Source organism: Acromyrmex echinatior, chromosome 6 (genome assembly GCF_024713525.1).
Source record: "Acromyrmex echinatior isolate Ae372 chromosome 6, ASM2471352v2, whole genome shotgun sequence".
NCBI lineage: Eukaryota > Metazoa > Arthropoda > Insecta > Hymenoptera > Formicidae > Acromyrmex > Acromyrmex echinatior.
Window position 1 is genome coordinate 10,117,373 of NC_141857.1, and position 24,362 is coordinate 10,141,734.

At 33.5% G+C, this 24,362-nt stretch overlaps 2 protein-coding genes, 1 long non-coding RNA gene and 1 pseudogene across 5 annotated transcripts in view; 2 read left to right on the plus strand and 2 right to left on the minus strand.

Annotated features, from left to right (window-relative positions):
- Nucleotides 1-24,362, plus strand: part of LOC105148622 (uncharacterized) — a 108,630-nt gene that overhangs the window by 14,233 nt on the left and 70,035 nt on the right. The gene's annotated exons all lie outside the window — the stretch shown is intronic.
- On the plus strand, nucleotides 1,596-2,146 carry LOC147909389 (uncharacterized). Its single transcript, XM_087407103.1, has one exon. The coding sequence runs from the start codon at nucleotides 1,605-1,607 to the stop codon at nucleotides 2,142-2,144; it is 540 nt and encodes a 179-aa protein (XP_087263229.1). The 5' UTR covers nucleotides 1,596-1,604; the 3' UTR covers nucleotides 2,145-2,146.
- On the minus strand, nucleotides 9,490-10,562 carry LOC147909390 (uncharacterized; annotated as a pseudogene).
- Nucleotides 19,138-22,398, minus strand: LOC147909391 (uncharacterized). Its single transcript, XR_015545442.1, has 4 exons — nucleotides 21,292-22,398; nucleotides 19,410-21,111; nucleotides 19,275-19,307; nucleotides 19,138-19,207 (listed from the first exon to the last, which is right to left on the minus strand). It is a non-coding gene; the product is annotated as an uncharacterized LOC147909391 (long non-coding RNA).

A 24,362-nucleotide genomic window follows, 5' to 3' on the forward strand; every position in this document is an offset into this window, starting at 1 on the left:
TCGTTTTGATGGACCTGGTTCACCTAGCATCACCCATGTCTTCAAGCGTTTAGGGTTATCGTTATTATAATAGATCCATTTTTCATCGCCAGTTACGATACGATGTAGAAAACCCTTCCTTTGTTGTCATTGACGAAGCATTTCGCAGATGATCAAACGTCTTTCCATGTCTCTCTATTTCAATTTGTATGGCATCCAATTTCCTTCTTTTTGCACCATTCTCATTGCGTATAGACGTTTTTTTCCAACAGTGGATCTATCAACATTTAATTCTTTTGCCAACCTATCGAGCGATAAACACGAATCTTCTTCGAGTAATGCTTGCAATTCTGCATCTTCAAATTTTTTCGGTGCACCTTCGCGTTCTTTGTCACGCACGTCAAAATCACCACTGTTGAATCGCCGAAATCATTCTTTACAACTATTTTTCGATGGAGCATGCTCACCGTAAATATCTACGAGTAAACGATGCGTTTCCGCAGCACTTTTCTTTAAAATATTAGGTGTTGGAATTAATTCGTAGCGTTTTACAAGTGATGGGAAGTACTTTCATTAATGTATTTTTTAATGCTCATGTGGAATTAATAACATTCTTTCATTCAAAAACGCTACGAATTAATTCCAACACCTAATAAAATATGGAGTAAAACTTCCCGCAAATGTTACTTTTTTGGAATAAATTCCGACATCTTCAACGCAAAAAAAGTTCTCTTGTTACGCTTCGAACGAATGCTATCTATTGGGCTCAAAAGTTTGGACACACACCTTTCAAAAACGTGTCTTGCCGTTCTATCAAACACACGAGTGTGGCGTTGCGAGCGTTAGTTGCGGCGCTGCGAACGTTAGCTGCGGCGCTGCGCGCGTCCGTCGCGACGCTGATACGGTCGTTCTTTCCATGACTCTTCCCATTCTCTCTCCGACGTCATGGCGTGCCGCGTGCAGACCTCGTGTAAGTCTCTGCGATAGTCAGTAAGTTAGAACTCGGACGTTAAAGCTCCGAATTACTTTGTGTATTCCGCGAGGCCGATACCGATCATTATTCATGTCCGCGATAATTATTAGCGTCGTCAGATAAATTCTTAGAGTGTATTTTCATAGTTCTAGTATTGTAACTCCGCGACACGATGCCGGTATCCGAGCCGACTTACACGCGCAATCACGTCTCTACTTTCTAATCAACATTTGTATTCAGTATTTAATTAATTAGGCATTAAGTGTGTATTAAAACGCCTCATGGCATAAAATCAGAAGCAGTGCGTAGCGCTCATTCTCAACCTAACTTTTTCCCGCCGTACGTCCTTCGCCGTGGTTGGTAACCACCGGCGCCATATTGCGTAGCACGCGATCCAATAGCCACAAACTGGTGACCCCGACGTGATCGCGCGGTGTTTTTGCTGTTGTTTGCGCGTGTGTGACTTCGTGTGTTCGACCTTACGCGCGCATCTAAATAAACCGCCGACATGCCTGGTGGCTCTAGCGATTCCCCGGCGTGCAATCCGGACGGCGGCGCACCATCGCGTATTATCGAGATACCCGCGCTTTCGCGAGTCGGTATTAGGTCCATACCGTTCTGGAAAAAAAAACCAGATCTTTGGTTCGTGCAAATGGAAGCTCAATTCCTCACCGCAGGCATAACGGTAGACGACACGCGGTATAATTACGTAATACAATGTCTCGACGACGATTCCTTGACCGAAGCTAGTGATATCATACTTAATCCGCCCGCGATGGACAGATACGCCGTGCTAAAAGACAGATTATTGAGAAGCTTCGCGGACAGCGCCGATAAAAAATTGCGCAAATTGTTAAACGAAGTCGACCTAGGCGACCGTCGCCCGTCTCAATTGCTCCGCCGCATGCGGGATCTCGCGCAAAATGGCGCATCGGAAGAAGTATTGAAATCGTTGTGGCTGCAGCGCTTGCCGCAACAGGTACAGGCGATATTAGCGTCCAGCAAGCACGAGCTGGAGGAACTAGCGCAATTAGCGGACCGAATCACGGACGTGCTTAGCCCCAACGCCATGGCCGTCGCAACGGTTGCGCCGACGAACAGTAACACTAAAGACGCACAAATATCCGCGCTTACTGAACAAGTAACTAAACTAGTAGCTCATTTATCACGCGACAGGTCGCGGCTCGCATAATTCGCGTCGTAGAAGCCGCTCCAAGTCCCAGCCCACGAGCAAGCCGTGCTGGTATCACCAACGCTTCGGCGGCAGAGCGCTCAAATGTACGCAACCGTGCAGCTGGAAGCCGACGGCGTCAACGGAGAAGGAAAACTAACAGCCGAACTATCCCCGACGGCAGGAAGTTCGGCGGCGGTGAATCGCCGTTTAATGGTGCGTGACCGTGTCACCGGCACCAATTTCCTGGTAGACACGGGCGCCGACGTCTCGACCGTACCCGCCTCAAGGCGCGACCTTGCGCACTTAGATAAGCAGGTACTCTACGCTGCGAATGGTACGATCATCTCGACGTACGGGCAGAAGCTACTCCGGCTCGACCTCGGCAGCCAAGCAAGAGTTCGAATATATGATTCAACAGGGCTTATGCAGGCCTTCCAAGAGCCCTTGGGCCAGCCCACTGCACCTGGTCAAGAAGAAGAATAGCGATTGGCGTCCGTGCGGGGATTACCGCAAGCTCAACGAGGTAACCGTCCCGGACCGTTACTCAATTCCGTTTCTTCAAGACAGCACACACTTTCTTCATGGTAAAACAGTTTTTTCCACGATCGATCTAGTACGCGCATATCAGCAGATTCCAGTTCGCGAATCGGATATTCCGAAAACTGCCATCATCACACCATTCGGGCTTTTCGAATTTCCGTATATGACCTTCGGACTTCGTAACGCAGCTCAAACCTTTCAACGATTCATGGATCGAGTAACCATAGGACTCGATTTTTGCTTTACTTATATTGACGATATTCTAATCGCTTCGCAAAACGAAACTCAGCACAAGGAGCACCTAAGAATTCTGTTCGGTAGACTGCAACAGCATGGAATAGCGATCAACCCGAATAAATGCGTGTTCAGGCAGAAGAGTGTCAACTTCCTTGGACATATGATCAGCGCCAAAGGCATCAAGCCCTTGCCCGAAAAGGTTCAAGCAATTGTTGATTTCCAGGAACCAGCCACTGAAAAAGGACTTCGACGATTCCTGGGAATGCTCAATTTTTACAACCGGTTTTTAAAGGATATCGCAAGTATACAGGCGCCATTGTTAAAAGTAATTTCTGGGCGTAAACGCAACAACAATGCGAAAATCGAATGGACTCCTGAGCTCAAGCAATCCTTTCGACGAGTCAAGGAACATCTTGCTCAAGCCACCTCGCTCGCATTTCCGGACAGCAATGCAACACTCTCGTTGCAAACAGACGCCTCAGATAAAGCAATCGGCGCAGTATTGCAACAGCACAGCAACGGATTTCTCCAACCACTCAGCTTCTTTTCAAGGAAACTCACGCCTACACAAACTAAGTATAGTGCATACGATAGAGAACTATTAGCTATCTATGCGGCTATCAAACATTTTCGATATATGTTAGAGGGACGAAATTTTCACGTTATCACGGATCATAAACCTCTCATTTACGCATTCAAGAAGAAGTCAGATCAAATGTCGCCAAGACAAACTCGTCATCTACTCTTCATTTCAGAATTCACAACTGATGTACGTCACGTTTCAGGCGCCGATAATATCGTAGCAGATGCATTATCTCGCGCCGACACTATCGTGATGCCAACTAGTCTCGATATGCAGGAGATTGCAGAAGCTCAAGCCTCGGATGATGAATTGCAGCAATTGAAGCAGTCCACATCAACGTCTTTGAAGCTCAAAAAGTTTACCTTATCGGAAACAGCATCCAGCATTTACTGCGACACTTCAGAACAAGAGATCAGACCTTACATTCCTGGACCACTACGAAGGCGAGTTTTCGAGATGGTGCATCAAATGTCGCATCCAAGCGGCAGAGCAACTCACCGGCAAATTGTACAAAAATTTGTGTGGCCTTCCATGTCTAAGAACATTAAAGAGTGGGCCCGCACTTGTCTAGCATGCCAACAATCCAAAATTCATCGTCATAACCACACCACACCCTCCAAAATACCAATATCAGATTCTCGTTTCGAGCATGTACATATCGACATCGTCGGTCCTCTACCTCCATCCAAAAGTTTCAGGTATTTATTAACAATGATTGACCGATTTACTCGTTGGCCGGAAGCTATTCCATTACAGGATTGTACAGCAAACACGGTAGCAAAAATGTTTTTCACTCACTGGGTAGCCAGATTCGGAGCTCCACGCTTGATCACGACCGATCAAGGCTCGCAATTTGAAGCGCAGCTGTTCGACACATTAACTAAGCTCATTGGCTCTAAACGTTGTCGGACAACTGCATACCACCCGGAGTCTAATGGCATCATCGAGCGATGGCATCGCTCTCTAAAAACAGCATTAATGTGTCACGGCGAAACTCAATGGACTGACACACTGCCAATAATATTACTAGGATTGAGAACTTGTCTCAAAGAAGATCTAGGCGCTTCGGTAGCGGAATTAGTGTACGGCACTACGCTCAAGGTACCAGGCGAATTTTTCTCCTCTGAAGAGATGCCGAGCGATCCACGAATCTTCGTCGAAGATTTCCGCGTAATTATGCAAAAGTTGCGGCCTAGACCAACTTCTCATCACATTAGACCTAAGCTATTTTTCCACAAGGAATTATATAATTGCTCGCACGTTTTCTGCAGAGTTGAAGGCAACAGACGTCCTCTGGATCAACCATATATCGGACCACATAAAGTACTAGAGCGCATCTCGGACCAAGTCTTCGCCAAATCGACGGCAAACCCATCAATGTCACGGTCGACAGACTTAAGCCCGCGTACGTACTAATCCAAGACTCGGAAACTCTTCCGTCCACTGCATCTTCGTCTTCAACTGACATTCCAGTGCAAGGTGAACCAAAGACATATCCTAGTCCAGCAGCAAAGCGAAAGACTGTTAGATTTAAGATGTAATTCGCGCAACATTACGCTAAACAAATCAATATGTACAACTTTTGTTTGTTTCATCTATTCTTATGTTTGTTATTCTCATTCTAGCGATATCTTAGCCAGTATTTCTTTCTTTAACGTTTACACTAGGAGGGCAGTACTGTGGCGTTGCGAGCGTTAGTTGCGGCGCTGCGAACGTTAGCTGCGGCGCTGCGCGCGTCCGTCGCGACGCTGATACGGTCGTTCTTTCCATGACTCTTCCCATTCTCTCTCCGACGTCATGGCGTGCCGCGTGCAGACCTCGTGTAAGTCTCTGCGATAGTCAGTAAGTTAGAACTCGGACGTTAAAGCTCCGAATTACTTTGTGTATTCCGCGAGGCCGATACCGATCATTATTCATGTCCGCGATAATTATTAGCGTCGTCAGATAAATTCTTAGAGTGTATTTTCATAGTTCTAGTATTGTAACTCCGCGACACGATGCCGGTATCCGAGCCGACTTACACGCGCAATCACGTCTCTACTTTCTAATCAACATTTGTATTCAGTATTTAATTAATTAGGCATTAAGTGTGTATTAAAACGCCTCATGGCATAAAATCAGAAGCAGTGCGTAGCGCTCATTCTCAACCTAACTTTTTCCCGCCATACGTCCTTCGCCGTGGTTGGTAACCACCGGCGCCATATTGCGTAGCACGCGATCCAATAGCCACACGAGCAATGCTACTAACGACATCTTTCTACAATGAGCGGAAACTTATTCCCATATTCAATACTATCTTTCGCCAATGCACTATTACAATTTTGTACAAGCACATCTAAGAAAAGTAGAGAATCTTCTTTCACACGTGGATCAATATGTGTCATTGCAGCTCAGATACAATATTATATAATTTCACGCAAAGATGTCAACTGTTTATTTGAGATAAGACCAAGAATAAAATTAAGTGCATGAAATGAATTTGTGCGTATTTCTTTCTCTTTATCAAGAGATAAAGCTGCGATACCATGTAACAGAGAATTTAATTGTGAATGTAAAGATTTTAGAGGATCTTGTAATAAGATGTCTTTTAATTGTTTCAAAGCATCTTGTTGAAACTCTCACAGTTGAATTGTGATGCCGAAAACGTGTTAATAAATCCTGAAAATATATTACAAGTTACATAATAATGTACGTACAAGGTTGAATTATAACGTACTAAACAATTAGGTTTATGCAAGACATCAACATTCGGTAATTGTTAAATTTAATCTCCTCTCCTCCTCGAGGTTGATAAAATTAGATTCATTCGACGCGTTTTTGCATTACATGAACAAATGACAAAAAAATGTATCGCTCTGCCCTACAAACCGAGTTATTAATTGTTAAAGTTGACAGATATTCAGATTAGAAAATCTGTTGCATAGAGAATTAAACAAATTTTCTGCTTTACAGACAAATATTTAACCAAAACAAATACTCTGCTGTAAAAATAAAAATTATATAGAAAATAATTTGTATTCTTAAAGCAAAGAATGTGTTCTTAAAGCAGAGAATTTGTGTAATTGAAGCAGAAAATACTTATTCTAGCTTCAATTACATGTTCTCATATCCTTCTATGCCATCGATATGACTGATTTCCTAACTTGAATATCATCAACAATTTTAATGATTAATATCTTGATCCACGGGATAAAGCGATACTTTTTTTTTGCCAGATTCGTTTATTTCGTGCAAAAACGTAAGTCTAATAATTCAGTAAGTCTAATAATTTGTGTAATTGCAGAAGCAGAAAATCACTTATGTGTTCCTCTATGTCATCGATATGACAGATTTCCTAACCTAAATTATTTCATTTTAATTCCAAAAATGTACACTAGTTTTATCATCAGCCACAGAAAACAGACATGTGTGATGTAATTATGCATTGCCAACGCCACATTTGTCTCTTGCGTCAAAAATTCCAAAAGGACAAACTCCCCCACTCTGTAGCCGGCGACGACGATTTCTTAACCTTAATATAAAAGTTTCAGATTCAAATTTTGCATCTCAATATCTCGGCTCGTAGAACCAAACGTAGAGAAAAAATTAAAATATTTTCATTATATATTTAGACTGGATGCAATCGATTGAGTACACTTAGAACCTAATCAGTTCAGCCCTTATTGAGATCCAACAATTTAAATCCCTGGCAACTCACCGGTTCGCGTAAAGTAGCCACAGCAGTGTCGCTGCGCGTAGCTTAGCGCCGAGACACTACCAATGTCTCCAGATTTCACATTAGAAACATTGAGCAGAAATCTATAAATATTTAAAATTTTCCTTTGTTAAAAGATTTTATTCAATTAAATTCTGTAGCATTCGTAACGTACTACGTCCAGAAAATATTAGATTATCATTAAATCAGTCTCTATGATTGTATATAATGGATCTCGTATAAACCTTATGAAAATTAAATTTCGATCAAATTGATTGAAAATTTGATATGTTGTACACTTTATCTGAGAAAATGTTTTCACACAAAAAATTTTTCACGCATGAATATATATAAATATGGATAAACATACATAAATGTGTATAAATATTCATGAACATATATAATTATGAGAAATGTCCAAACGTGTTACACATCCTTTTTCAGTTTGTAAAATTACTTTTTAGTATACTAAAAATAATAATAATAATAGAAAACATCAAAAATAATTAAGAGAAAAATTTTCGCATTGTTTATTTTCAAAAAACTCAAGTTTAGAGAAATGTAAAATTGCCTATATATAGTTGCATGTAAAATTATACATAGTTATGTATGAGCAAATTTTTTTACATTTTTCCAAACTTGATTTTTTTTTAAATAAACAATACGGAAATAGTCCCATTAACTATTTTTGATGTTTCCTCAATATTATTATTATTTTTAGTGCACTAAAAAATAATTTTATAAAAAAAAGAAAGACGTATGGACATATTTCATATATAATTATATATGATTATGAATATTTATGCGTGTTTATGTATGTTTATATATATATATATATATAATATATATTAATGTATAAAATATTTTTTACCGGGACCCCTTATAATGAACTTCTACGAGGTGTTATTTTTCAAAACGAGCTAAATATTGCAATATCTTCTTTTCAATAAATACGGTACATTCCTACGTCATTATTTGCTTTTTATATATATTTTAAAAGAAAAAAAGTTAAAAGAATAATATTGACTTGATTGCTTCTTACAAAAAAGCTATAAAGATATCAAGATCGATAACTTGATTTTAAAGATTTAAGTCAACGCTATGTTTTGCGCACTTCATGTCTAGGATGCGGAATTTTGAATTTGAGAAGCGAGGAGACTTGTCAATAATCAAGCACTGATTTGTGAGAGACAAGGGAACTTACAATAACCAAGCACTCCGATTTGTAAGAGAAGTGAGGATTCACAATAATCAATCTCTCTAATTTATAAAAAGCAATCAAGTCAATTATCCTTATAATATTATCCTTATAACGTTTTACTTAAAAATATACATAGAAAGTGCAAATAATAACCCAGGAATGTACTCGTTAAAAATACAATATTGTAATTTTAATTTGTTTTGAAAAATGACGTTTCGTAGAGATAAAATGGTTTATTATAGATGGTCGTACCTGTGAAGACCTTTATCAGGGCAATAAGATCTACAATATATCAAATTTTTAACCAATTCGACCGAAATTCAATTTTCATAAGGTTTGTGCAGGGATTTTCTTTTTTTTGAAATAATATCGCTTGGTGTCACATTCCATGTAGGAGAAGTATATATCCAAATAATGTCATAAGGATAAATTAAAAATACACTTATATATTTATAAGATATCCGTAAATATTGTATTTATAGGATTGCCTTCAATTTCGATATATATATATATATATATATATATATATATTATATATATATATATAATTATATATGTGTGTATATAAAATATATATTATATATATATATTATTTGAAAATATAATATAACACTATATAAACATTAACTTGAGCTATGATTTATCTCACATATCAGAGTGTGTCAGCTTAAGTTACATCCCCTTTATATTTAAAAACTAAATTATGAGAAAAATAAGAAAGAAAAATATAAATGAAACAAATTTAGAAAACTACAAACATGTAAAACGTAATATTATAAATATAAATAATATAGTTACTGTTAATTAAACAATGACATTTGCGAGAAAAAGTCAAAAAATTTATTTTCAAATATTTATAGAATTCGTTCTTAATTTTATGTAGATATAAGTAACAAATGTATAAGTTAATTTCTAATTTATAATCATCTAAATCATGTTCTTATTAATATTATTGTAGTGTTTAATTTCCAAGATATAAGAAGTTGCTTTAAAAGATCCTTGTCAGTACCGATTTTTTTTCTATATATTTATGTTTTTCTATTTTATTTTATTTTTCTTTATTGCTTTAAAAATTTATTAATTAAAAATTTTTTATAATTAATTATTCTACCGTTCTTTTATATTTTTGTATTTTAACACTTATTTCTTTACCATCATTAATTATTTATTACACTTTCTCTTAGAAACATTATAATATTTTTTAGAATAATTAAAAATAATAACAATAATATTACAAAAATATTTAATATTCCAGCAATTAATTTAAATATCTTCTATAATTATTTTAATAGTATAATTATTCTATTATACAAAATCATTTTTTAATCAATAGCTAATCAAATTTTAGATATCACAATAGTAAAATTATTTAACCCTTATCTATACATCATTATTCGAGTACTTTTTTATAAACGTAATTTTGTACTTGATCGAGATTATTATTTCCTAAATAAACTTTTAATGAATCCCAAGAACGCACTCTTGATAATGTCACATATAATTGACCATGATTAAAAATAACTTTTCGAAAATCTACTACAAGTTTTTCGGAAGTTTGTCCTTGTAATTTATTTATAGTCATAGCAAATGCCAATTTCACTGGAAACTTCTTGTAAAAATGAATGGATATACATTTTCACAATATAAAGTAATGCGATTTAGAAAAACAATTTCTCTAATCTTATTACCTGACAAAATTTCACATTGTAATAAATTATTATCTAAATTTAAAATTAATAATCGAATACCATTACATAAACCTTCACTAATATTAAGATTTCGAATCAGTATAATAACATGTGTTGGAAGATATGTTGGATTTAAAGAGTTAAGATATTCTGTCATAATTACTTCACTTACACCTTCATTTCAGTCGTTTCAAGAGTATACTTGTATAAATTCTTTCTGTCGTTTTATCCGATAAATTAATTATTTTCATTTCTTGCAGACATCGGCATTTCTTGCAGATATAATGTGATTAGCTATAGTTTTATATTTTTTATGTATTATAATATCTCCATACATGTCTTTTATTATATCTGAGTTAGCATTCGCTATACATTTTTCAAGAAGATGAACATTATCCGAGTAATTATTTAAAGAACCATTATCTAGTAAAAATCTAGTAAAAATTGTGCGAATTCTATTTCTTGCTGTAAGATTCTTACATTTTCTGTCAAAGAAAATATTTTAAATTGTTTCCATAAAGAACTAAATTTTATGGATAAATTTATAATTTCACAACACGTAGCTCTTTTTTTTATAGGTAATAACTGTCTAAAATCTCCACCAAGAAGCATGATTTATCACCAAAATATAAATCATTTTGCATTATATCACGTAATGTTCGATCCATTACTTCTAATACATAATGGGATGTTATAGGAGCTTCGTCTAAAATAAAGACATTTACAAGTTTTAAATTATTAGCTTCTTTAGACTGAACTTTAATATAAAATCAGTAAAAAGAGGTATAGGCAATTCAAGAACTTTGTGTACCATTCTTCCATTTGGGAGTAATGTAGCAGCAGTACCAATAAATGGCAGTGCCATCATATTTATTATCTTTTTTTTATTTTTAAGTAAATAATATAAATTAACACAATGTCATAGCTTATTTCGAGCTATAATTAAATTAACTTTAAATTAATATAATTAACAGACTTACAAAGCCTTCTTCAGTGCTACAACGCAGAAATACAATCTTACATTAACGAATAAAGAATAACGGATACAAAATTTAAAAATCCTCAATAGTGAAGTGTCAAAGTATAAAAAATATAAAAGAATATAAAAAAATATAAAAAAAAATTCGAACGTCAATAAGTATCCCGCCAGATGACAAAAAGCTAGGATAGCTAGGATAGATAGGAAGCTAGGACATTTGAATTACTTCAGTCAACAGTAGATCAATTATGTTCATCGATAAAATAGATTTGTCAAATTCCTCGGTTGAGATCGAGAATCCAGTTTGTCACGGACTTGTATCAAATTTGAAAATTCTTTAATTACGAGTATTTAATTACGTTTTCTTATACCAATCTAAAATAATAGTATTGTCTTTATTGACCGACAAATCCAAAAAATTCAGACAATGGTTTTCCTCTATTCAATAATGAATTTAAGTCTATCATGCTGATCATGAATGAATTTAAAATTTGAGTGACTTTATCTTTAGGTGCAATCATAAAGACACCATCAACATATCTAAAATATGCAGAAACTCGAAATTGTAAAGAATTTAACACTCTCTCTTCTAAATCCTCCATGACAATGTCAGAAATGATGGGGAGGGGGGGTTATTTGACCTACACTTCACATTAGTTAATTTTCAAATGAGCAACAGTCAGTATCTTTATTGTACTTAACCGAATTTTTTATGGAGAGTTTAGATTACAGTATTTTATATAAATTACGTAAGTTATTATTTGATTCTATCTCTTTTTCACACTAATAATACAATATATTATCTTAAATCGTTTGATACAAATCCGTGACAAACTGGATTCTCGATCTCAATCGAGGAATTTGGCAAATCTATTTTATCGATGAACATAATTGATTTTCTGTTGATTGAATTCAAATGTTCCTAGCTTTTTGTCATCTGGCGGGATACTTATTGACGTTCGAATTTTTTTGGACCATCAATATAAAAACAAGAATTATTATTATTGTTAGTAGTTACTATTGCTAAAACAGTGTCAACAATTTCTTTTCATTTTATCTTTAGCTGTTTATATTGTCGCATACGTATCGATGTATCTTCTTGATCATTTACATTATCTATTTCTTGTTCCTCTGTTACTTATTCCATCCAAAAAATTAGTGATATTTGAGCCTTCCTTTTAAATTAATAATATAATCATAAGTTTTCTTTATTTCTATTGTAATTCCATGTCGTCTTATACATATCTCTTTTAAATTTATCCCATAATTTCTTTGGATAAACTGGCTGACAATGAATTAAAATTCGAACAAATAAATTACGAAGTCGTCTTGGCATTTAAACTTTAGCGCTTCATTCATTGCGTGATACCATTCGTTATCATCTTTTATGAGTCCTAATGCTCAACATGCAGCTGTGAAGGTTTAGTGTACATGTCATTATTAACTCCTTCATTATTAACTCCTCAGTTCTTGAAAATTCTTCGCTCTTTTAACATATAGTAAAAGTATACGTAAATGGAATAATTCTATTTGAGATGGACTAACGGAATACATTCGATCAATCCAATTAAAATATCTTTGATGTTTTTCCCAACGATTAATGGTTTTACCATTAATTGTTACTTTTTTGAGTACATAATGAAATGGAATATCACTATATAAATATTGTTTCGCTTCGTCATCTCGAGTATTTAATTCAAAATAATGCAACGACATTGTCATTCGTTACAGCCAATCTTATTGCATCATTATTTATATTCTCATCAATGATTACACTATTATTTGGCAAATGTACACCGGTAAACGAAAAATAGCACTCTAGTCACTCACATGACTCTTTTCCTATAAAAGTTTGCTCAAAATACGCCAACATGCTTCTACAGATCCCACATAAAGAATTTCGATAAAATCTCGAATTTCATCAATGAATTATCGTTTTATCTACATTTTCTCCAATAATTACAGTTGCAACATCGTGACCTTTATAAATATATTTATATAAATATTTCACAGATCGTATATTCGAAACTATTTCCACATTAATATGACTATTATATAAAAGTAAAAGTGTTGGATTATACGAAACGACATATCGATTATAACAATATATCGTCCAAATCTTTCGTAAAACAATTCATCATTTCGTCAACGATATTGTGGAAACCATCTTCATCCATGATCATTTCAGATTGAAACTATTTTGGAAAATGTTTCGAATATTTATTATTTATCAAACACCAATCTCCACATGGCCCATGAATCATATGTTTCATTACAACATTGTGTAATTTTTCATTTTTATCAGGATTCGGAATTTCTGCTGAAATAAATTTATCAACTGCTTCAGGATTTAATATCTTATAATTTTGTTTCAAAGAAATCAACAAATGTATGTGTAGCAATCCATGTTTTTGAAATTCTATCTCATATACTAGAACTTTACCAAAAAATTTTTGTCTAACGATGATATCAATCAAATGATTTTTTTTATGTTAAATACACGAGCACAAATATCTGGTTTATCTGCAGATTGTTAATTTGGCAATAAATTTTCTCTAATTTCGCGTCAGTTTGGATTACAAGTCATGGTAATAAAAATATCTAGTTTTCTATATTTTCTAACAATAGCCATCGCATCTTGATAATGTTGCAACATATTACGCGGTGACTCTACAAACGTCGATGGAAGTATAATCATTTTTCCTATATGAGCATCATTATTATTAGCAGTATTTGCCAAATAATCAATTAATCCTTGATAACTTTGATAGCTCGCAATTGTTTTTGATTTTATTTACAATAATTAAATCTTTTTCAATTTTAACATAATTATCCACAAGCTATTGTTGAAATAATCGTCTTCCCATAATAAAAATATTAAAATTATTCATCATGTCCCATATATGCTGTATTGGATTTAAGTCCGGACTCATTGGAGGATGTGGGAATAATAAGATGTTGTTACTCTCAAAAATTTACCGAGAAGAAGTGATCCTCTAATTTTTTTGAACAATGTATATAAAAAAAACAAACGATGATATCAATTTTCAAAGACACGAAGCTTCATGTCATAGTAATCGTCTTCTACAAAATTTATAATGTGAATTTCTTATTTGTAGGTTCCATATAATAGATCCTCAAATTATTTTATTTAACTTACTATTACGAATACTATTTATATTTATTTTTGTATAGCCTTTTATCAATATAAAAAATATATATTAAATGTTAATAAAAAATAATTCATTAAGTCGGAAGAAAAAATATTTTATATATTAGGTGTACAAATAAGTTTCCGCCGTTTTTTATCAAAAATTAAGCATTTATTGTGAAAGAACGTGAAAGATACATAATGTTTTATTGATGTAAGTCAAAATGTAAGTGCAAGTTCTTTTTGCGTTTGGCACTAATCTTCATTCAATAATGCTTCCAATTCCGCGTCTTCGTACACTTTCGGCCTTCCTACGTTCTTTATCTTCGACGTCAAATTCACCGTTCTTAAATTTTGAAACCATTCACGACAACTTCTCTCACTTAAGGCAGCTTCACCATATGCTTCTACAAGCAATCGATGAGCCTCGGCTGCAGATTTCTTCAAATTAAAGTAAATTCAAAGTAAATCAAAAGTTCCCGCAAATGACGCTTATTCGGCTCAAAACTCGGCATTTTTGCACAAAAAAAATATATGATGCTGATACAAAATCGCTAGTATTTCAAGGTTATGTATATGGTTGACAGATGTCCAACCTTACGATATAATGTTTTACATCAGACAATTTTAGCTTGCTAGTGGCACCGTCTTTTGTCAAACGGCGGAAACTTATTTGTACACTTAATAGTTATATAAAATTATATATAATTTTATATATTTGTGTATAAACGGACATATTTTATATATAATTATGTATAATTCTATATAATTATATAATAATTATATATATATATATAAAATTTATAAGAAAAATATTGGTTTCGGTATTATAAAATGGTGGTTTTTCTTTTCTAATATATTCTATTAAAAAGTTAGTGATTGTACCATTTGATATAGCGAAGTTTTAGCTTTAGGAATTTATATTTTTTTATTGCAATATAATGATTTTTAACGAAGTTATGAACAATCAAAGTCCGAATGCTACTTTTACTTAATCCGCGAGTAATTCAAGAACAAAAAATCATAGAAACATTATTAAAAAATGATTTTGTAGAGAAAACTTCAATCACCAACTTCATCTTTCACGATAGATTCACAAATTTTCTCGATTTTGGGGGGGGGGGGTTACGTAACAGATCTATAAAGTGAAAAAAAATTTTTTCATTTTTTTTAGCTAGTATTTTTCGAAATGTAAAAATTATCAAACTTACGTAAACTCAAAAAATATAGTAAGTTTTTGGAAGTAGAGTTTTGAAGCTTTAAAATCCTTTTATTTTGTTCATTTTTTAACGAAGTTATGACTGCTCTTAACCTTTAGATTGCCGGGAAAACCACTTTTATGGCTCTTGAGTTTAGATTATATAATTTTTGGTGACATTTTTTAAATATTAATTGTATTAAACATATGTGTATGTTGCCCAAAATATATAAAAATATATAAATATTGAAAAATTTACAAAAATAAGTAAAAAATATAAAAAAATAAAAAAATTATAAAACAAGAAAGAAGTAAAAAAAATACAAAAAATAAGTTTAAGAACCAAACAAAAAAAAAATAAAAAAGGAACCAAAAACTTTTTACATCTATGTCGTTAGCTCTGGGTAATGCTAATCCAGTGAGAAATGACAATGAAATCGATGAAATTGACATCAATTCGATATCGATTTCCTTATCATTTCTCACTGGGTAAAAGAAAGTTCTCTGCATGAGTCTATACTTTTATATTTGTTTATGTTGTCAATATTACATTTAGGGTTCGAAATTTTCTAAATCTATCAGCTCAGAATTGGAATCAGTGATACCAAGAACCCTGAAATAGACTATTTGAGAAAATAAAAATTTTTTTATTTGATCGTACATTCTCTGCCGGGAAAGTCACTTTTATGGCTCTGCATATCTCGGTATTCTGCGCCATATGTTACTTGTATAAAAAAAAGTTCGAGAAAAAAACCACTATTTTAATGAAAAAATGTCGCCAATCTAAAGGTTAATAGCAATGCAGAAAAACAGATATTTTTTTGCACCAATCAAATAATTATATACAATTATATATAAAATATGTCCATTTATATATGATTATATAAAATTATATTATATTTTTATATCTGTTTCTGATTGTTTTACTATATGTTTCTTTCCATGCAATTATCGACAGAGGCAGTAAGAAAACAAATCAATTTCTGTATGCAATGACAGATAGTTAGATTTTGACTGTATCTGTCTAGTTCTGTGCTATAATACGGAACTCAATCATCCGCATACATACGCAAGTGGAAACATGCGGTTCATATCCGTGGGTAACTGTAGAATCGCACAAGATATCTATCTGAACCTGTACGTAAAGATGACTACAATGCATGTATGCATTGTATCTGTTTATAACTGCAATTGCGTATACACACTTTATCTGTCTCTGATGGCAAATGCATATAATTGTACATTAGTACGGAATTCGATCCGCATATATACGCAAATGACATATGGTTCCTATTCGCACGTGACTGTAGAATCGGACAAAATATTTATCTGCATCTGTACATAAAGATGACTTGCTTTATCCGTTTCTAACATTAAATATGTGAGAACAGTCTTTAAAAATAGGTTTTAGAAATACTATTCTCACACCCCGAATTCCAAATGGGTTTTTACTGTCTCTGAAAACTGTTCTCACACTCCACTGTCTACATGGGTTAGAAATATTCCAAGCGGACACTGTCTAGGCTGCAATTTCTAAGCGGTTAGGTTCCAAGCGGGTAAGATATATTATTCTTTGTTCGGGGCGGCGTAGCTCCGAACGCAAGAGCACTAGTTTACACACCCTACCCTATATGGGTTACAATTTCGCATATTTTTATCAAAATTTCGGAATCGGGATATTCTATATTCTATATTCTTCATTCTTTTACGTAAAACCTAGAATATAGGCTTTACGCAAAAAGGCTAAACGTTTCGTTAGCCTTTTTGCAAAACGTGTATCATTAATCAATAAGGCTGATGTGAGTTAGTCTTTTCGCGAAAAGGCTAGACGTTTGGTTAGTCTTTTTGCAGAACGTGTATCATTAACTAATAAGGCTGATGTGAATCAGTCTTTTCGCGAAAAGGCTAACGCAAAAAATGCGACAGTCTATATAATAGAAGAACGATCATTGATTTCGCAAAAAGGCACCGTTTTGCATAAAGGCTAGCCTTTTCGTAAAAAGGCTAATTTTTCAAAAAGGCTGCGACATATACACACTTTATCCCATACGCAAATGCAAATATGTGGTTCTTATCCATATGTAACTATAGTATCGTATAAAATGCACCTCCCAGACAGCACAAAATATTTTTGATAAATATTTATTAATATTTATTTTTGAAATGTTATATAGATATTTCAGTTAGATATTTAAGTATGTCTCATATAGATATTTAAGTATGTCTCATTAAGTATTTTCATTAAGTATATTTTCTGCAACGCTTTCGTCGTGATCGCTGTTGACGATTGTTTCTGAAATTACAGGGTGGGCCATCTATTGGTAGGTTTTTGAATTTCGTCGTATGGCAACACCGAACGAGCTACAGACCCGAAATTTTGACAGTTTATTAGTCATACCGTCCGCGGCACGAAACAACATGTTTTCTCTTGAAGAGCGTTTTGAAATTTTAAAAACTTATTTTCAAAGTCAGTGCTGTGTCGCCGAAACTGTACGAATTTTGAAAAGAAATATGGGTCGTGATAGAGCACCCACCGAAGGAGCTATACGCAAATTGGTGAGGAAAGTTCGTGAGAAAGGGATGTTAGTGGATGACATTATATTACGACTGTTTTGAGTGAAATTGGCGCCGAGGTAGTCCAAAATGTCATTAATAATTGGGGTGACCGAATGGCATACTGTAAGGCCAGTAGAGGGAGCCACATGAACGAAATCGTTTTTCATTCTTGACGCGGATACTTTTAGCTTCACAACAAAAAAAAATTAATAAAAAATATCAATGTATGCTCATTTGATCGCATTTTTAAAAACGTACCAATAGATGGCCCACCCTGTACAATAATCAATTTTATATTAGAAGAAGGACGTTTTTTAGGAGGGTGTCAACAAGATGTTAATTTTATTAAAAATTGCGGAATATTGGTTTTCAATAATTTTTTACTCAAATACTATCAACTTTACAAAAAAAACAGCAAGAGACAAAAATTATTTGCTTCTCTCTCTATAGAGCTCTAAGAATTTTTTCAGAATTTTTTATCAACTTTTTAATACTGCATTTTTTGATAACTATTTTTACCAACATAAGAAAACCAATATTCAGCGATGTTTAGTAATCAATATCTTGTTTACTATTGCGTTTGTATCAAGATGTGTCAAGAAATTGGGGAGTATACAGATATTTATCGATATTTTCTTGTGTATCTGCGGAAGAAACGTCAACACTATCATCATTTGCTTCTGAAATAATAATGCACCAAAAATTTTGAAAATATAGCAGTATAGATTACTGATTTTTTGCAAGTTTACTTTTAGTGTCTAAGTGTATTAACACTGCTTCACTTAGCGCGCACACACACACACACGCACGCGCGCGCATAAATTTCTCACATCTATACAAATAAGATACTAAAAGTACAATATGCAATAAGAATATTTAAAACAATAATAATGTGATATGAAAAATACCTTTCACAGTCTTTTTCTCAAGCTTGTTGCGAGTTTAAAATCGCTAATTTTTTTAATGATGTAGAGCGGTACCCTATGGCTCTCTGTGCATCATATTCCTGTTTTGAGCATTAATTAACCAATATTGATAGATATCTATAAGAAACTCGATTAGATATGAAGCAAATGAATAATATAATAAAAGGAATTGAAATAATAAATTATTTTTTTTTAATAAATTCATACCTTGTATGAATTTATAGCAAGAATCTTTGTTTCATCCACCTTTTTTTCGGATCTCGATTTTTATACTTGTTGCTAGCATTGCCGCTTATACTTGAAGCTTGTAAAATCTTATGTCCGAAGCCTGCAAGTGCTAAATTCTTAGCAACCATCATATGAGATTTCATACAAATGGCAGAGTCATAAGTTACCTTTGACAGCCATACATTTCTTCCCAAATGTATCTGTAATGAATATAATTAATAGAAACGAAATAATAATACATATTAGTAATCAGATCAATTTTGTTAGATTTTTACAAATAAATATATCATACTCTCACTTACAGTGTGTCCACTTTTTTTATAAAACCTACGCGGACGGTATTCTTTCCCTCAAGGCTTGTAGCATTTTCAATCTTATCAGCGCAAGCTGTAAATGTAAATATATTACGTGGGCAAGTCAATAAGTTTTTAGAAAAACATATTTTTTTGATCGATTCATTTTTATTTCTCAACATAGTCTCCTTTCAGCTCGATATTCTTGATCCAACGATTCTCCAACTTTTTCAAGCTGTCCGAATAATATGATTTGTCCAACTCTTCAAAATAAGCCTCCGTTTCGGTAATGAGCTGCTCTCTTTCCTCCAAATCATTTTTTCAGGTTTGGAAACAGGAAATAGTCGCAGGGGACTAAATCTAACAAATATGCTGGATGAGGAAGCAATTTGTAGCGGAATTCATTGAATTTGGCTATCGGTGTCGGGCATGTGAACCCGTGCACTGTCTTGATGGAAGAGCACTTTCTTCTTCGCCAAATGGAGATTTTTTTCTTTAAAATGTTATTGAAACAATCCTGGCTGCGTAGTAATCGCCATTGATCGTTTGCTTCGATGGAAGGTAACCGATATGAATTATACCACGTGCATCCCAAAAAACTGTGGCCATTATCTTTCTGTAACTTCACGGTCTTCATCTTCTTTGGAGCTAGTTCACTCGGTGAAATCCATTGTTTTGACTGTTCCTTCGTCTCGAGTGTGAAGTAATAGATCCATGTTTCGTCCACAGTAATGAATCGACGCAGAAATTCATCTGGATTACGTTGACATATCCATTGTTTTAAAATCGTCACACGGTCGCGCTTATGGTCCACAGTTAGCAAACGCGGTATCCATCTTGCCAATAGCTTTTTCATATCCAATTGTTCATGCAAAATTGAAATCACTGTGCCATGTGTGTATACCTATGGCCTCAACAAGCTCGTGCACTTTCACTCGTCGATCAATCAAAACAATATCGTGGATTTTATCGATAATTTCTGGCGTAGCAGCCTCAATTGGACGTCTCGAACGAGGTGCATCATATGTGGAAGTACGATCTTTAAATTCATACGACGTTTAAATTTATTCATCCAATTGTATACAATACGCTGGTGCAGATGTGCTATGAGAACATTATCCAATTCGGCTTTGATTTCTATCGTCGTTAAACCTTTCATATGTAGATATTTGATCATTGCACGAAACTTGTTTTTTTCCATTTTGCAAAAAATACAAAGGTTGTTCACTTTAATCGTCTACAGAAATGAAACCATGCGATGAATTCCGCTCAAAATTTGACAGTAATCAGTTGAAAGAAACTATTACTTGTCAAAAAGTAATGTGACATAACATTGCGAGTGCCCTCTGACAGATTTTTTAAGAACTTATTGATTTGCCCTCATATTATTAAGAAAAAATGTAGTAGAGAGACATGTAATAGAGAAACAATTTTTTTAATTAAATCCCGGGAAAAAATATTATCTAGGTCCGTGATTTATTTATCTTTTTATTATTATCTTTGAATTCTCCAAAATAAACATTTACAGACTTTTGTAGTTCCATATTCAAATTGGTCGTATCTTTTAATATGCAGGTAATATCCAAATTTTTTTATGTCTACATTTAATTATAAGTTTAAAACCTCATTTCCTTTTTTCAAATTTGTATGAGACGGAATGCTGCATTCACTGGTTTCTTTTAACAGCTGCTTCATTGTCAAATTTATCATCCTGCAAAAGTATATATACGAGTAAGCATACAAAAGTATACATTGAATGATTTAATGCAAAATTACATGTTTTTTGCAATGATATACAACAAAATGCCACATATATGAATTATACAATGTTTTCTTCTATTATTGTATTGCTATGATAATATAACAGATAGTAATTGCAATTATACTTAACGATTCAAGAGATTTCAATTTCTTTTCATTAACGTCGTCAACACCACTTCTTTTACGAGAAATTTCATTTACCTAAATAAAATAAAATAATATATGAATTATATTAGGTTGGTGCATATGAAATGTCGGATTTTTAAGTGAATATATAAAATTGCATATCTTTTTTCAAAAGCTGTTTATTTAATCAAAATATGCTCCATTTGTTTCAATACACTTTTCCCAACGAGATTTTAATGCATAGATGCCTGTCTTAAAGAAATTCTGATCTTTAGAATCAATAACTCTGATATGGAATTTTTCAGTCTTCATTTTCTGTCTTCATTTTCATACCATTTAGCCCGTAAAAACTGTTCTAAATGTTTAAAAAAATGAAAGTCGGTTGGCGAAAAATCCGGTGAATAAGCTGGGTGCTGCAAAATTTCATATTTTAATTCATTTAATTTCGCAATTGTTTTGTACAATGTATGAGGTCGAGCGTTGTCGTGAAGAAGTATTGGGCCATGCCGATTAACAAGTGATGGACGTATAATTTTCAATTTTTCATGCATTTCATCAATGTACTTTTCGGCTGTAATTGTCTCCCCAGTTCGAAGGAATGAGTAATGAATTACTCCAGTCACATTCCACCAAACTGTTATTAAAATTTTCCGTGGATGAAGTGATGGCCTTGGACTATGAGCACAAGCCTCATTCCTATCAAGCCACCGAGCACACCTTTTCCTATTGTCGTAAAGAACCCATTTTTCATCACAAGTAATAATCCGATCGAAAAATGGCTCTCGATGAAATCGGATTAGTAATGATGAGCATACGTTCAATCGATCCAGCTTATTTCGCACTGTTAGTTCGTGCGGTACCCATTTATCCATTTTTTTCACCTTGCCAATTTCAGAAAGGTATCGCAATATCGTTGTATGGTCAACTTTCATTCTGGTAGCAAGTTCTTGTAGATACAGTTGGATTCGTTTCCACCAATGCTTTCAGAGCATCATTTTTCACAGACGTTTTGGGTCTTCCATGCGGTTCATTTTGTAGGGAAAAATCACCAGACCGAAATTTTTCAAACCAACGCTACACTTTTCGATCGTTAACAGTATTCTCTCCAAATGCCTGGTTTATATTACGTGCAGCTTTTGCAGCATTATTACCAAGTTTATATTCATATAAAAAAATTACATGAATATTGGTTGAATTCATATCCTTACGAAATTCAAAATAAATAACAAAATGGAACACTTTTGAGAAAATCTTCTTTGTTGAAATGTGACTCTGGTAATGGACAATACGACTATAAACGAGATTATGCCAAAAACAAAAGCATAATGAAAACAGGGAGATAAACATTCATATGTAAAGAAAATCCGACGTTTCATATGCACCAACCTAATACAATGAATATATACGAATATATATGAATTATATATATATATATATATATATATATATATATATATATATGGTATATAATATATATATATATATATATATATATACAATATATATATATATGAATATATATGAATTGTACAATATTTTTTTCTTCAGTTATTGTATTGCCATGATAATACAATATAACAGATAATAATTGCAATTATACTTACTGATAGAGATTTCAATTTCTTTTCGTTTTTGTTGACGTCGTCAACATCACTTCTTTTTCGAAAAATTTCAATTACCTAAGATAAAATAATAATGGGTACTTCCAAATAAAAAGAATATATATATATATAATGCTTACTGAATCTACTCATTATCGTTGTCTTTCTTTCTCGACTTTATCTTGCAGTCCTTCAATTTGCACTTTCAAAGTGTTCCTGATTTGTTCAGTTTTATTAGCCTGAGGAAAAAAGTGTTTATTAACGTTACGAATAAAGACAGTTATTTTGACAGTTTTTTTTTTACATCTTTTTGTTTTGTTCGTTGCGTATCTATGTCTTTCATCAGCTGTGTGTATTTTGTTTTTCGATGGAACAGAAGACGTGATATTCTATGCTAAAACAAACAATTTTTTCCTTTAATAAAATTGCGTCCGACAAGTAGTTTTTGCAGTAGAGCAGGTTGAAGTTAACGAATAAGCGTTCTTGTCTACATGACGCTCAGGGTCGGCGCGCGCTCCTTACTCGCGTGTACCTCGGCTATCATTCGCAATAACATTTGAAAATTCAAATATAGCTTTATTATAAATTATGACATCATAAGACAGTCTTAAATAATAAATAATAATAATAATAATTGCTTTCGTTACTTACGTAATAAATGATTAAAAGAATTGTCTCTAATGCCATCATATCATTTGAAAATGTAGATACATATGAATAACAATATGTTTTGCGAGCCGAGCGTTCTAATCGCAATTACGTATGATAAATATTATTAACTTTAAAGAATAGCATACTAATTAAGCGAATGCATAACTCTCAAATGCTGACAAACTGATCTATTTTGAAACAGTGATTAAAAATAAAGTAAAATAGTCGAGGTAAGGTATTAATACATTAAGCGTTAATTCTTTCTTTATCCTTTATGATAAAGAATACGATAAAAAAATCAATTAAAATTATTAATTTTTACGTTAGTTTTAATAACACATTTAACAGTACATTTTAATAATAATAATAATTAAGTTTCAATAATACATTTAGCAGTACAAATTTTTTCAATGTTTATTACATTTTAAAAGTCAATTATGCCGCCGGCATTAGCATGATCCAAGGTACACCACGAGGAGGTTGAACTTGTACCTCGTGTGTGTGTGTACGTATGCGTGTGCGTGTGCGTGTGCGTGTGCGCGTGCGTGTGTGTGCGTGCGTACACAAAATAATCTAGAGAGTTCAGATCAAGAGATCTTGCTGGCCATGCGATAGGTCCACCTCTATCAATCCAAGAATTTTGAAATTGTGTATCTAAATAATGTCTAACACGCCTACTGTTGTGAGGTGGTGCTCTATTATGTTGAAACCAAATATTTTGGCGAATATTCAACGGCAAATCTTCCAAAAGATCTGGCAAATTATCTCGTAAAAAATCAGTGTAATCGTCACCCCTCATTCTGTTTGGAACACATGGTCCAAT